This window comes from Fukomys damarensis, unplaced genomic scaffold (assembly GCF_012274545.1).
Source record: "Fukomys damarensis isolate Sample0158 unplaced genomic scaffold, DMR_v1.0_HiC HiC_scaffold_23, whole genome shotgun sequence".
Lineage (NCBI taxonomy): Eukaryota > Metazoa > Chordata > Mammalia > Rodentia > Bathyergidae > Fukomys > Fukomys damarensis.
The window spans coordinates 57,683,299-57,699,027 of record NW_022900935.1 but is presented as its reverse complement, the minus strand read 5'-3'; the positions used below and the strand labels follow the sequence as shown (position 1 = coordinate 57,699,027).

General features: G+C 51.6%; 1 protein-coding gene across 1 annotated transcript in view; it reads left to right on the top strand.

Annotated features, from left to right (window-relative positions):
• Sdk2 (sidekick cell adhesion molecule 2) overlaps positions 1-15,729 on the top strand; it is a 251,233-nt gene that overhangs the window by 148,328 nt on the left and 87,176 nt on the right. Inside the window, exons 3-4 of the mRNA XM_010630709.2 lie at positions 1,116-1,222; positions 13,598-13,745. Coding sequence (XP_010629011.1) covers positions 1,116-1,222; positions 13,598-13,745 — 255 coding nt within the window. The remainder of the gene's footprint in view (positions 1-1,115; positions 1,223-13,597; positions 13,746-15,729) is intronic.

The window sequence follows — 15,729 nt, the reverse complement described above, 5'->3', positions numbered from 1 at the left end:
TTTTGGTACCGGGGATTGAACTCGGGTCCTTGAGCTTGCGAGGCAGGCCACTGAACCGCTGAGCTAAATCCCCAGCCAACCCCTATTTTTTTTTAAGTGTCACTGGTCCGTGATAGCCAGTAGTCTGGGAAATGCTGTGTGAAATGAAGAAACGTATGAAAAATACTAAATCCAGTGTCCAAAGCAGAGAGGATGGTACACATGTGAGTGGCAGCGTGGCAGCTCTGGGAAAGTCAGGCTGACGGTGATGATCATGGTGATCATGGTGGTGATGCTCATAGCGCTGGCCAGGACACCTGTTTCATCTCCGGTACAAAAGAAAAATGAGAAAAATGACCACCCAGAGGTCACTGGGGCAACTAAGTCCTGGCCTCAGTCCCCTCTACACTGGAAAGTGCCAACCACCTATATCTGGCTGTTGGAAACCCCTCCCACTGACACTGTTGGCAGCTGAGCACACCTTATACCAGCTCGCCTGCCCCAGGCTCTGTAGCTCTTTGGGTGACAAGTGTCCCAGGAACCAGCTACCAAAGGGCTGGCTCGGAATCGTGCATGCAGAACGTGACCTAACACAGAAAACTCTGCCCTCCCTCCACCAAGCCGTGCCGGAGCTGCCTGTAATATTAAGGAAGGACCGATACACAGCATTTGGGAAAATGTGTGAATTTCCCTGCCTCTGTCACCTCCATCCATTTCAATTAATATTACAGCCCAGTCCTGTGCCCGGCCATAATCCAGATGCTCCCACCCTTCTGTCATGTTTGTCACAGGCAGGGAAGAGCACCGCCCTCTGAGAGTCAGGCAGGGAAAGACCAGCAGCCTCCAAGTGAGTCAACACAGCCCTAGGCAGCCTGGCCACAGCAGGGTCAAAGACTCAGACACAGCACCTCCTGTCCTGGGGAAGCCCAGGCTGTGGAAAGCCCCATATCCTGTGGGAAGGACCCACTACGAATAAACCATTCTGTGATCCCGTGACAGAGCCTGTGGGTCAAGAGCTCTCTGGTGCTCTCTATTCCAGGAAAGGTGTCCTTGTGACCCCTGACCTTGAACGCATCTGACCTCTGCACCCTGCTGCTGCCTGCCTTGCTCACCGGCTGTCTTTGTCTGTCCCCTAGGTACATGATCACAAGCCTGGACCGCACCCACGCGGGCTTCTACCGCTGTGTTGTACGGAACCGGATGGGGGCCCTGCTGCAGCGGCAGACAGAAGTCCAGGTGGCTTGTAAGTATGACAGGGACCTGGGGCCAGGAGAGGATCCTCACGGCCCACACCCAGCAATCACACTCTGGGCAGAGCCAAATGCATGCCTTGAGCTAGTGGTGGCCCTCCCCACCTGTCCAGGCTAGTCCCTACGTCCTATGCTGGTAAGAGCCAGTTCCCGGGGACAGGATAGGAGCCCTTAAGGTCACACAGCTGATCCGTGGCTTATGCATCTGCTGGCTCTATGACCACTCTTGGTTCCAGAATGCGGGTGACCTCTTCTGTGCTCTTCAAATAGGAGCATCCCGTTGGTTTCTTGAAAGTGGACTTCAGCATTGACTTTGAGGGCTTCCTCCAAGGCCACTTCGTACACGAGGGGGCTCTTTAGAATGGGCAACTTGAACCTTACCAGCTATGCAACTCTTGCTGTCAGACTTCCCAGAGCTCCGAATACCTTGGTTTTTCTGTCCTCTGGCTCACTCAGCCCTGGAGCTACATGGGGGCCCAGTGATCTTCAGTGGGTGTTAGGTGGAGTCTCAAGTGGGGAGACCAGAGCTCAGAAGGAAAGGGAAATCATGAGTTGGGACTCCCAGAAGGGCCGCATGGGCAGGAGGGTAAAGTGGCAGGCCCTCTGCAGGCTTTGTAAGTACAGCCTGCTCCCCAGTACTACCAATCCCAGAAAGGCTTCCTCAGCTATGGAGAGAGGATGGTGTCAAAAGAACCCCCAGGACCAGGGCCTCGCCCCAAAACTCAGCATCCCCTACTCAGACCTGTCCCTTCCTCAGCTTTCTGCTGTCTGCTGGAAAAGGGACATTTTCTAGGCTATTTTGTTCTGAATCTTTTAGCAGAGGAGGTCCAGCTTCATAGTTTAGGATATGGGGATGTGGGAATCCTTAATGAGTCCTAAAAGTTCACAGAAAAGGACACCCCCACATCTACAGCCCACGGGGCAGACTCCGAACTAATGCAGGCCAAACCTGTCACTCAGAGAGAAGCAGTGGAGAGAGATCTGAGAGCAGATCTCAGGCAAAGTGTTTATAGTAATTATGGAAAACAGCCGTAATCAAAGTGGAGGATGCTTGTCCTGTAAATCAGCAGCAAAGGCAATCCAGCTCATGCTCACAGCAGCAAGCCTGGGCACCCAGCACTGGGATGTGGGCAGCTGTCAGTGCCAGAGGGCATCCACGGAGCTTCACTTAGCCCATTTGAGGGTCCAGTGTGCAGTACAAGGTATGGCTGGACCTTGGCAGAGACTTCATGTGTGTGTGTGTGTGTGTGTGTGTGTGTGTGTGTGCATACATCAGCATGTGCAAACGTGCTTGTGAGAGTCACTCTGCCTTCTCCCCATGTGTGCATGGAGGAGTATGTATGTGTGTGCACAAGGTGTGTGTTTCTGAGTCAGGCTGCCTTTCCACTCACCTGTGCATTTAAGAAAATGCATTTGTGTGCAAGTGTGTACCCATGCGTTGCGTGTATCTGCATAGGCACATACCCATATATATGTAGTATGTGCTCCCAACTGTGTGCTTGCTGTGTGTGTATAGATTCACATGGTCTGGTGGGTCCGCTCCTTACCTAAGTATCGGAGAGAATGATATGGGGTAGGGCACATGAGCGTATGTGCTCGTGTATACAATTGGGAGTACCATCTGGGACACCACTGAATCCAGGCTGTGGCAGGTGAAGGACAGGAAGTCCGCTCCAAGCTCTAGGTTCACGGAGACAATAGAAACTTCCCAGAGGTTGAGAGCTCCTGAGATGCAGTGACACTGCCTCCTGGGTTCGCAGTGCTGATGAAAAGGGGAAAGGAAGGGAGGTCATCATCCACATGGCTGAGATACTCTGTGCTTTGGCCATGATGGGGACCCAAGAGCCCCAGACTCAGGCCCTAGCCCACAGCATATACGCAGTCTTGCTCATATACTGGCAAACCCAGCATGGAACACAGCATGGGCGTTCTCCCCTGGAAACTAGGCTAGATGGACACATGGTCCCTGCCTCAGACCCACAAGGATCCTCCTACCCTAGAGCTGCATGATAGGCATGGCCACCCCACGTGTACCTATGGAGGGCAGATCTTTTTTTTTTTCTTTTTTGGTACCGGGGGTTGAACTTGGGTCCTTGCACTTGCAAGGCAGGCCACCGAACCGCTGAGCTAAATCCCTGGCCCATGAAGATCTTTGATAAGGACGGGCTGTGCCTGGGATTTCCCAGATGCTGCAGAGAAGGGCTCAGATGGCTTGTGCCCTGCCCCTGGGGACTCATAGCCTGAGAAGCAGGTAGAAGAGGACTTGTGCACCCAGGCACCATGACCTTCTGCCTAGCACACACACCCTGAGCTTTTTTTGTCTCCCACGCCACAGCCCCAAAGGTCCTAGACCACTCTGGATGATGCTGGCAGCAGTGGCCCCAGGTTCAATGACACGTGGAAGCCTGGCCCCAGCTCTTGTGGGGCCCCCAAGACCCTGCAGTTGCTGAGATCCAAGATGCAGGTGAAAGACTTGGCAGTGCTGGCAGTGTGGCCCTAATGAAAAGGTGGGCTTTGGAGCACTGGCTTTGTCCTTGATCCCTGGGGAAGCAACTGACCCTCTGAGCCTTACCCAGCTCAGGTCCCTCATTTGTAAAATGTATTTATTTAATAATTCCTAGTTCCTACACTCACCCAGAAGATTCCTGGAGTTCATAAACACCAAAGCAGCTAGCCGGTGCCTATATGTCACACACCCTGAGTCAGTGGCAGTTACTGCTGCAGTTAATATTCAATGTTCTCGTTTTAAGGAGGGGGAAAAAGGCAGGCCACAGAAAGCAATGACTTCCCACACACTGTCCTGGCCAAATGCTCAGCATGGAGCCAGCATCCTCTCCTAGCTCTCTGTCAACTCGCACAGTGGGGTTCCCGCCCTCCTCCTTCTGCCTTCTCAAAGCCCCAGGTCACCCCTGAGCTCCAGTCACTTCCTGGATGTGGCTGTAGCCCCAGTTCTCACCATGTCCCCCACTGACTTCCCCTGTGCTGCTGGTACTGCTGAGCTGCACAAATGTGATCACAGTCCCATGGCCAAGAGAGGGGGACACCCTGAAGAGCTGCAGGGGAAAGGGAGGACTCACGTTAGCTGATCTGTGGCCACCAGCTGCTGGTCCCCAGACCACACCGGGGCCCTGGTACCGAGCATGGCTTGGCAGATCTGGAAGCAGTTTCCTCCTCACTGTCCTAAAGCAGACCTAGGGGAGCCCTAGAAGGTCCTATCTGGCCCTTGACAAAAATGTTCATCCCAACAAGTGAAGGATGGTCTCTCATGGCTCCGCTAGCTACGGTGGGGTGAGGAATGAAGTGCTCCCTTAGATCCCTCCTTTCTGGTGCATCTGCCTTGTCCCCTGTGGGCTTTCACTCTAGATGTAGAAGGTGAAGAATCCCCTGGCCCAGGGATTCTGGGTACAGGGAAAGAGGAGACCTAGCCAGACTGGCCTCACCCATTACAGCGCTATGCTGGGCAGCACACACCATTGTCTCTGGTGTTCATCCAGCCAGCAAACTGAAGTCCCCATCCCCGTGTTACACATGAGGAAACTGAGGCTCTGCTGGGTAACATAACATGCCTGAGTCATACAATGAGGGAGTTCCAGAGCCAGGATTCAAACCCATGGCTCCCTGATTCCAAGACAGACCCCACTTTGCTGCTTGGAAACAAGAAGAAGAAAAATCAAGAAGAGTGCATAAGTGGGTGGTGGAGGCCTGCTCGGGTCAAGTTCAAATGGAATCATTTGACACCTGGGGCTATAATATTCCAAATAGCTCTGTAAAAAGAGTGTGACTCCTCCTGGGATAAATGTTGGCTAGAGACAGCTGGGGTTGGGGGTCTACAGATTATGTGATTTGCACGTAGCTTGTGGGCTTCGTTGCATGCCAGGACACTATCCTCATGCCTTCAGTAATGGCCATGCTTGTAGGTAGAGTCAGAAAGCATACATTCTAGCCCCAGTGAAGGACCTAAGAAGCTTAGGACTCTCAGTTCATCCCTTCTTCTCTAAGCCTCAATTTCCTGGTCTGAAAGACGAGATCCATTTCAGCTCTGATGTTAAAGCTAAACAGCTCTCGGGGTCAGGACCATAGGGCCCAGCCTGGAGGAAAGCATGATTCAACAAGGAACCCAGAGCCCGCCCTCTTCGGGATCCTCCAGAACACTCCTCCCTCCAGTGTTAAAAGGCAAAGGTCTTTCAGCGGTGTGTTCCCAGCACAGGTCTGAAAGGTTGGAATGCAAGTCCTACGAGCCACATGTCAACATGAGGAAACTGAGACTCAGAGAGGACAGCACAAGGTCCCGTAGCCAACATCTCTGCCTTCTCCTGTCTGATAGGGTATAGCCATGAGCCTACCCTTGAGCCCTCGTCCAATGCCAGCCAGCTCATATCTTGCAAGCTTTGTGACGTTAGGCGAGTTCCTTAATTTCTCCATAACTTCATGTTCTCGTGTATAAAAGGAAATGCTACCATGAGCCCGTGCTTGGCTGAGCAATCACGGGGATTGATAAATCAATGCGCACAAACCATTGCAAATGGTTCCAGGCCCGGATGACACCAGGGGAGAGCAGACTTCCGCTTCTGCACGGTATCAGTCAGGAAAAGCAACCTGGAGTAAACCTTAACAACCTTTCGTTCTCTCTACCCAAGAAGGGCCATTCCCGCTTTCCCTTCTGCTCTGCCGGGCTGGGACCAGGGAACACAGACGGAGCGGAAGTTACCCCAATCTGAGGAGCTCTCTCATTCAGTCCTTACCCTGAGCTTGCATGACCTGTGAGTGGGATCCTCACTCACCCAGCTCTCCTGGGCTTCCATCTGTCTGCCTGATCATCTGTCTTCTTAAGGGTGAGGAGGGTATAGTTTCTTCTCTCAAAGCCTCCTCTCTCTGGCTCATTCCTCCTCCCTTGGGAAGGTTTTGCCCCTGGACTCCAAGCAGCCTTTTCTCTTGTACCTCTTTCCAGGGATCATGGACCCAGGCAGGCTCCACCCTTGGCTCCCAGCCCTTCCCAAAGAAAGGTTACGAATTGGGTTCTAATGAGAAATTAATAAGGCAGCTGTGCTAACAACTAATGATAATGGCAAAGTCATTACAAAAAGATTCTTTACGTGTTTTTAATTACAGCAATTAAGAGGAAGTCAGTAAAACATCTCTTCCCCCAGCACCCTTCGGGTCCCCACACAGAGCCTCTTCTTTGTCTTTTAAAGTCACCATAAATTTCTGGCATTCAGTGAGTGTGGTGAACAGCTGAAAGGGTTGGAAGAGCGTTCCAGTGCCCACAGACTTCCCTGAGCCTGCAGTTTGCCATACCCGGGTCCTGTAGGAAGCTTTGTGTTCTCACCTGAGCGATGTCCCCCAGCCCTCATGGGCATGGCTCAGACTTGGAAGCACCTACCCAGCACCAGACCCACCCACACACTAGGGCAAAGGCCCTTCCCATCCCAAGAGCCTGGCCTTCTTCTCCTGCTAACCAGCAGCTTGGCAGCTCTTTGTCCACAGTGGAACCTGGAGGATCCACTGCAGTCCTGGGGGCTGGAACAATGTCTACAACCCCTCCATGGGCTGCTCTTCCTGCTTCCCCATCGGGCATGAGTACTGGCGCAGGCCTTCGGGGCCACAAAGCAGCTCAGGATAATGTCATGGCATCTGTCTTATCATCCACTCTACCTATTCCAGTCACTTTTTAGCAGCTATCATTGCTGCGTGGTGCCCCACACTAGGCCCAGCACTATTCTAAGCAATGAAGACAATAGAGGATAAAACCAAGACATCTGTCCCTGTCCTCGATGAAAGTAGGAGGAGATGACAGCTAAAAGGTGACTATAGAATATGATATATGAGGCCCTTGAAGGAAAATAGAGGAAAAACGAAGACAAGTAAGAGGGATGGAGGGTGGGTGCAGGGCTTTTAATTGATCCCGTTTGGAGGTTGACCACTCTGAGGATGTGACAATGAGCAGATTCTCAAAGGAAGAAGGGAAGATTGGTCCATGGGGGAGCAGAGAGTAGCAGGCGATGAGCTAGAAAGATGGGCCCTGGGGTCAAGGCTGGCACCCTAAGCTGTGGTCAGAATGAGGTAGAAGTCATGGGGGCAGAAGTGTGACAGGGTCTGGCTGGAGGAAGACAGATTTTCATGACAAACCCATAAAACCACCACGACATGCTATTCCACGCCCACCAAACTGGCAAACCCCAGAGTCCCGTCATACCACATCGTGCAGGAACCTCACCTCACTGCCAGGGGGAGTGTAAGTCTTCAAACTGATGAGATTTGAGTAACTTTTTGACATTATGCATAAAATTAACATGCACATGCCCTCCAGGCCAGCTGCTCCATCCTCTCAGCCTGTGATCCCGAGGGCCACAAGAAGCCGTTCTTCGCAGGACGGCAAAGCGTGTGGCTCTGACCACGCAGGCACGGCACCAGGCCAGTGTGACTCTTGGAGTTCCCTGTAGCCGTGAACATGACTAAATTAAAGGCAAGAGCCTGGGTAGAGAGCCACAAAATCAGGTTGCCCAAGCAAATTGCGGAAGGCAACCTACAAAACAATCCCAGGAGTGAGGTCTTAAAGGTGGCTAAATTAGCCACGAATTGTTCCAGGAGGCACTTGAATGTGGGGCGGTGTGGGAGAAAGCTCGGCCATCGTGGTCTCAGTATCCAAGAGAGAAATCAGCCTGGCAGGACAGGGGGAAGGCGAGGGACCCTGGGAAGGGGAGAGCGTGTTGGCAGTGGTCTAGCTCTTAAGATGGGTGGTTGGTACAGGAACATTATTTTATTCTTCTTTTTAAACTATCCATGGAATTATATTCACTCTTCTGTATGCATGATGCAACTCATGATTTAAAAATAAAAAAAGCATCGACCATATTCTGAAATGGAATACATAATTTACAGAAGCTTTTAAGCTATAACAAAGAGTAAGTTCTAGGCCACATCCGGGGGGGCTCCAGAACCACTCTTCCCGCTCTTGGGGGAACTTGTTAGTGAGGTTAGCTCGGCCCTACAGGCTTGTGTGTTCGTTTGCCACTGTGGCAGAAATGTGAACACACTCGCACTTTGGGGAACACCTGCAGAGAAGCCTTGTCTGCTCCTACCTGAGTGTGAAGAGTCCCTCCAGAGCCCCGGACCCCACCCTTATCCCAGCCTTCCTCTATCTGTGGCCCTGCGTGGATTGGCTGTACCAGCTCCCCTCTTCGCAGCCCCTTGCTGCTGCTGTGCAGTCATCTCTGAAGGTGCATGGGACACACCTGTCGTGTGTGCAATACAGACATTGCCTGCTCAGGCCAGGGCTCCCTGAGTGGCCCAGGAGCCCGTGTGACAAAGTCAGTGAAGAAAATAGGAGGACACTTGGGCCTTGGAGGCTCAGTGGAGTGGGGAGATTATGAAGTGGAGAGGAGGGGGGAGAGGATCCACACAGAACTTGGACCAGGACCAGCTGAGCCCCTCCTTCCTCCATTCATATACATACACACACACACACACACACACACACACACATATATATATATATATATATATACACATACATACAACAGCATCCCACTGTAATCACTATACATGTACACACACATGCACACATACACACAGAAAGCCATCCATCCCACCATATCACCCCTCATTCACCCATACATGCAATCATACATAAATGTACACACGTATGTACAACCATCGACCTCCCCATATACAAAACGTCCATCCGCCCACACCATCCCTCTCTCCATACAAACATGCAGACAGACTTGCAACCATTCATCCATTCGTCCCTCCCCTCGCCAACTGCCCATCCCTCCGTCGGCTAATTCCTCCATCCACACAGCCCTCCACCCTGAACAAACAACCCTCCACCCATACGGCCCTCCATCCAACATCCATCTATGCGCTGAACAGACTCACACCCTGCCCTTCCACCTTCTTCTTTCCCCGTACACTGCCCCTTACCTCCACCTCCCAGCCTTACTTCTGGATCCACACCGCGCTCGCGCGCGCGCACACACACACACACACACACACACCCCTCCGTATTTACGGCACCCCCTCCCCCACCTCCCAGCCTGAAGTACCTTTGCTTGCTGCTGCCTCTCAGGGAGGCACCCTGCTCCCAGCAGGGGTCACAGATGTCACTGAGCATGTGCTTACTGTGTCTCCAACCAGACTTTAATCTGCACAAGAGCAGGGACCAAGTCTCTCTTCAGGACCCAAGCCAGGCCCCACCTGACCCACAGTAAGGCTGTATGGGAGCTATTGAGCGGTGGTTCCGAGTGAAGTTAGACAGAGCCCGCTGAGTGCAGAACATGAGCCTGATGTCCGGTAGGGATTTACTCATGAATTTATCAAAACAGAACCTCCCCGCCAAGCTTACGGTCTAATGAGAGATAAGAAAAGTCCATGGAGAGTTTGAATGTGGGCTAGGAGCCATGAAAGAGGCAGGGAGGGTGTGCGAAGGGAGGCTGAGGCAGGCCCGGGCCTAGTGCTTCACGTTGGACAAGCCACTCTGTCTCCATGAGCCTTCATCTCCTCACCGAGCAAATGGAGCTAATAAAAACAGGGAGCAGAAAGAAACGCTATTACCACAAAATTGCTCTAAATTGTTTAAATACATCTTCTGAGTTCTGTGAAAAGTTTCTTAAAGAGATAAAATTATTGTAAGAACTGAAATCAATGTGATTTATTGATGTAATTTTTATAGACAGAGCCAAGTAATAGAAATTAATAAACCACTAGAAACGAATCTTTATTAAAATTGAGCTTGTCATGTTATTGGGAGGATTAAATGAGATAATGCATGGAAAATGGACCCAGAAAGAAACTCGGCGTGGGTTAAGTACTCAACAAGTCTGTTTTTTAATTCTATTTTGATGGTTTGAGATAATCTTTATTGACGAGGTGATATTTAAACTAAGCCATGAAAAATGTATAGGATTCCCGTATCGTAATCCTGAAAGTATTAGATATCATTTTTAGCACTTTTATACACTCTTCTAGCTTCCATGTCGGGGTAACAAATTACCCCAGGATGCAATGGTGTACAGCAGTCATTAGTTATGCTCACAGACTCTGACTAGAATCTGGACAGGACACAGCAGGGACAGCTTGTCTCTGCTCTGTGATGACTGAGGTCTGAACTGAGACATAAAGGCTGCAGGCTGAAGTCACCTGAGGCCTCACCTGTTTGTCAGGTATCTGGTGCTGACAGCTGTCATGCTGGCTTCCGTTCCCCACCATGTGGCTTATTCCTGTGTCTGCTCAGGCTAGACTGAGCTTCCACTGTACCGTGGCTTGTTGCCAAGGACCACCAGGTAGAAGCTGCATCTCTTTTATGACCTCTCCATGAAAGTCACAGAGCATCACTTCCGGCATGTTCCATAGGGTGAAGAGTCACAAGCTCCCAAGACCCAAGGGGAGGCTACTTCAGCCACCCCTCCCGGGGGGGAAGAGAGTTTCAGACACATTGTAAGGAAAATGTTTGGAGAGGGGTTAAATATTGATGCATTTATCTTTAGAAATATACAGCCTTGCCCACACATGTTATCTCATGTGCTCCTCAGTTTAAGCCTTGAGGAAGGTACTCTAAGTTTTAAGTTTTAATTTTACAAAAGAGGAAGCTAAAGCTTGATAAAGTCAAAAGTTTTGCCCAGTGTCATAGCCAGTAAGTGTCAGAGCTAGGATTTGAATTCCAGTCTCAACGTTACCTAAGCCACTGCCATGAACAAACTGCCTACCAGATTTAGAACATGGATGTCAATAGTACTTTTTATCCTTTGAAACACTAAGTTGGCTGTGTCAGCCAGGATGCTATCGAACTATGGTATGTCGGTGACTTGTGGCCTACTCTAGTGGCATATCAAGCAAGTGCTCAGCAAAAATAGAGGCCCAGAGGTGGGAAGTACAGTGCATGTAATTCATGTTGGCAGGACATGGTGCGGGCATTAAGGCAAGTAAGGTTGGTTGAGATGCAACTAGGAGAAACCCTGAAATGAGGCAAGAGAATCTAGACTTTCCTGGGTCAATGAAGAGATGCTAAGGCCATGTGGTCAGAAAATTAATCAGGATCTGTGTATAGGAGGGAAGGGGATGTAGGAGACTATGCTAGGAGTCAGTGGCAGGAGTGGATAGGACTAACTTGTTGGCAGGCCTGTGGGATTCTGTGGTCTTGGTTCACAAAAGTGATAGCCCAAAGGAGGAGCTGAGGACTCCGTGAGGTCCAGGAAGGAAGACACCACCAGAGACTTTAAGGGTTTGAGCCCAGCTGGCTGGGTGGGGTGGTGGCAGTGGTCAAAGCAATGGATAGATCCAAGGGTGCAAGAAGGAGGACTGGGGGGAGGTGATGAGGGGCCCTCCTGGTAGGAACACCCAACAGACTGTTGGAAATTGCACCTTGGAGCTTAGGAAAGAGCTGGAGAGGAAACGTGAGAATCATGTGCAGGGGTTATGGTCAAGACCAAGGGAGCAGTGTGGCCACAAAGAGAATCAAGTCCAAGGCTTAAGGAATGAGAGCACAGGCCAGGAGTCTCCAACCATGGTAAACAGTGGAATCAGTAAGGCAAGGAATAGCAACCCAGGAGAAGTGTGTCCGTGGCCTGGGGAGGAGAAAAGGGGACACGTGGTGGGTGAGCCAAGCTTCAGGTGACTCTGATAGGAGCCATGTAGAAGAGCCCTGGGCGGTCTTCAGCCAAGACAGTGTTCTTGACCTTGACTGAAGCTTCTGAGTGATTTTAGAAACACCAATGCCTGGGTCCTGCCCACCCCAGGTGATTCTTCCTTTGGGAAAACTAAAGGCTGTGGAGGGGGCAATGAGGGAAAACCAGGTTGGAAAACTCAAAGGAGAAGAGAAGAAGAGGCCATGGTGTCAGAGAGTTGAGAAACAACAGCTGCCATGGTAGTAGGAGTCCAGGTGGCTTAGGATATGTGACCTGCTCAGTTAAAGAGAAGCCATGAGGAGGAGTCTAGGGCCTAGAAATTGTGGTTTGAACCCTTACTGCACATAGACCTGTGGCTCTGGGGAGTGGCAGCCAAGCATGCCAGGTTAGAGCAGTGGTGGCGAACCTGTGGCACACTCACCGCAGCAGGCTGTTTGTTGTCACTGAGAGCTCTAGCAGGTTCGCCATCACTAGATTAGAAGGTGGGGTGGAGGGCTGTTGCAAGGTGATGCCCACGTGGAATTCCATTCCCTATGCCCTGTACCAATGAAATCCGAAGTTTTGAGGATGGAACTCTCAGCAGCACTGTTTCACTCTTCAGGTGTTCCTAACCCAGAGCCTGTCTGGGATGCACAGTGCATCTCCCAGATGAACCTGGGCACCCTTCGAGGGCATTCTGCTAGATTGCTGGTTCTGACCTGGTGATCTGGGTGGGCTGAGACTGCATGTCTACCAGGTGCCCGTGCTGCAAGCTCACAGACCACACTTGGTGTTAACAAGGATGCACACTGATTTTTCAGGGGTGTGGTGGAATCTCAGCGCCCCTTCCCAAAACCCCCTGACCAGGCCACAACTGTGAGAATCAGTCCTTCCACCCCAGCCCCAGCCCAGCAAGCAGGTGGGGAGCCAAAGGCATTTCCTGTGTGTCTCCTCTGCTCTCTGCTTCCTTCCTGGCTGATGGAACATCAGAACCAGGGTAAATGCTCTCCCCTTCTCTGCCAAGGAGGTAGGCATGCTTTGAAAAGAGCAATATGGTGTTTATGTTGGCACACACATGCAGCTGCACACACGCACCCCCAGGCACCAGTGGGGAATCGTCTTGACAACACAAGCCTTCATGAGCACCCAAGACTCCAATTGCTCCAGCGTGCCACCCCGCTGTCTCCCCAAGGGCGCAGGAGCCTGACCCCAAGACCACCCTCACACCTAAGGCCCTGTGGGCAGAGGAGAAATGGCAGCCCAGCTCCAGAATTTGAGGTCCAAGTCCCTTCCTAGCTAACCTTGGACAAGTTAATTAACCAGAGCATTTTAGTGTCTTTTTTTTTTTTCGGATATAAAAGGTGTGAAATAATGATCAGTCTCTCATGGCTGTTGGACAAATCAATCGGTTCAAGGATATACAGATCCATGTGGATATAAATGGAAATAAAGGGGCCGGGGATTTAGCTCAGTAGTGCTGCCGCCTGCCTGGCAAGTGCAAGGACCCGAGTTCGAGCCCCAGTACCAAAAAAAAAAGGAAGAAAGAAAGGATATAAAACCCAAACTCAGGAAGCAGGGCATGTCACAGTGGTGGTTAAATGGGGAAGAGGGGTGGTATGAGATGCTCTGACCACGTGGTGTATTCTTCCCGTGCCGTCTTGTCTGCCCCCTGTCATCTTGCTGCTGCAGATGCTGTCCCCAGGGATCCCCAGCAGTCCATGAGGCTGGCTTCTGCCTCTGATCCCTGTTTACCTTCTCCCGCTGCAGACATGGGGAGCTTCGAGGAGGGTGAGAAGCACCAGAGCATTTCCCACGGAGAAGCTGCCGTCATCCGTGCTCCTCGCATTGCCAGCTTCCCCCGGCCGCAGGTGACCTGGTTCCGTGATGGCCGCAAGATCCCACCCAGCAGCCGCATGTGAGGCCCTGCCCTGAGGGACAGTGAGGGAGGGTTGGGGCCAGATCGAGTCCCCCAGATGCAGAAGAGTGACCTTCTGCCGAATCCCCTGTCTGGGACAGAAGTTTTGTTTACAAAGGACTTTCTTGTAACCTGCCTTCCAGGACTTGGGATTCCCTGGGAATCCCAGGGTGTTGCCTTCATGCTTAGCTGGAGAACAATTCTCCAAGAGGACTTAAAACACCCATACATGCGCGCGCGCACAGGCCCAGATTTAGGCCAACAGTGCGGGGGTGGTGGAGGACTGGGCATTTCCACTTTGGTCAAGTGGGTATGGTGGGTGTGCACTGGGGGGCAAGGGCTGTGTGTATTTTGGCTGTGAGGAATCGGTGTGGCTGGGGGAGGCCTGGGAGAAAGATAGGCAGTGCTTTCAGCATGCACAAAGACTCCTCTGTGTGCCTTGGCCTCAGCCCTGGCAGCCTCGCTTGTGGGCAGGAGTGGCAAAGCCAGCAGAAGACGAGGAGCACAGCATTCCACCGCCCTCAGCCTCCTGGTCCTGCCAAGGTCATAAGCCAGCCCTGGATTTTCCTCTCTGTGGCTCCAGCTCCCCCTGCTCCCAGAAGGACCTCCTTCTGATCTGCAGAGCTTCCTTTTAGAGTGGGCAGAGTGCCTGTTCCATAGGCACTTTTCTGAGGTCAGCTGGATGGCCTCCTGGTAGATGACAGATGACTCGCCTCTCCTATACATGTCTCACCCTCCTGCCAGCCTGCCCTCCTTACACATTCTCAGCAATTACAGAGGAGCAGGACAAGAAGCAGAAACATGAATTTCTAGCTTTTCCTAACATCCCATTGGCCAAAGCAGGGCATGGCAGGGCTCAGAATCAAGAGGTGCCCTGTATCTACTCCTTGTGCCATGTGATGGAGGGAGAGGGCCACAGGCACACGGCACAGGGGATGACACAGACGGAGTTGGGGGAAGGGCTGGAGCAGCCCCACAGGTTAAAAGTGAATTCACACTGTGAGAGTCAACACGGCCCCTTGAGCTAATGTTCAGTAAAGCCAGCAGAGTGGATGTTGACATGCTGTAGAAGAGTGCTGTACCACACAGGCCCTGGTTAAGTGAGTCCCAGCCCATCCTAACTCCCTTTCTGAGGTTGCCCGCACATGCCAGTGATGGCATCGTGCAAGCCCATCAGTCGGTAATAACTGCCTGGAAGGCTGTGTTGAAAAGGATTTGGAGACCCCATCTAGACTCGTGGGAAAGAACATCACAGTCGATTAGCAGTGTCTACCCTGGCTGCACAAGGGCATCTTGGCACCTCCTGTACTACATTTGCTATGGTAATGGATCCCTCACTCCAGTCTTACTCCTGTCCTCTTTTCACTCACATCTTCCCACCTCCTTTTCTCATCCTTGACCTCCTTCCTTACTCAACTCATCCAGGATAGAACCACCCTGGCCTGCACACACACACACACACACTCACACACACACACACACGCATGCACGCACGCACATTGTCTGGTCACCCATGTCTTCCCCTCACCTACTCTACCAAGCCCATGATAAAAGCCTGGGGCAGCTTGGCGATTACCAGAGATTAATGCTCATCACTGAGTATGAAGGAACCCTGGAGGCAGGTTCCCCAGAGACTGCAAGCCTGAGCTCCACATCTGATGAATGCTATTAGCCAGAGGGGCTGCAGGCCAACGAACGGGCTGCTATCTATAGAGGGCTGGGGCTATCAGGCAGGGCAGGGATTAGTGCCATCTCGCAAGCCCCAGAGCTCACTATTGAAAAAGGAACAAGATTCCTCACAAAGCTAAAGGCTTCAGACACATTCTAGAATGACTTATTTTAATCGAATGATGGTTTGGGTTCCCACTGAACAGAGAAAACGGGCATAGCAAAAGAGAAGCAGTTGGTGGAAGGTGGGCAGGTCTATCAGAGGAACTAGAAAGGGCCTAAATACCTGAAATCAGGTATAGCCAAAACAGACACC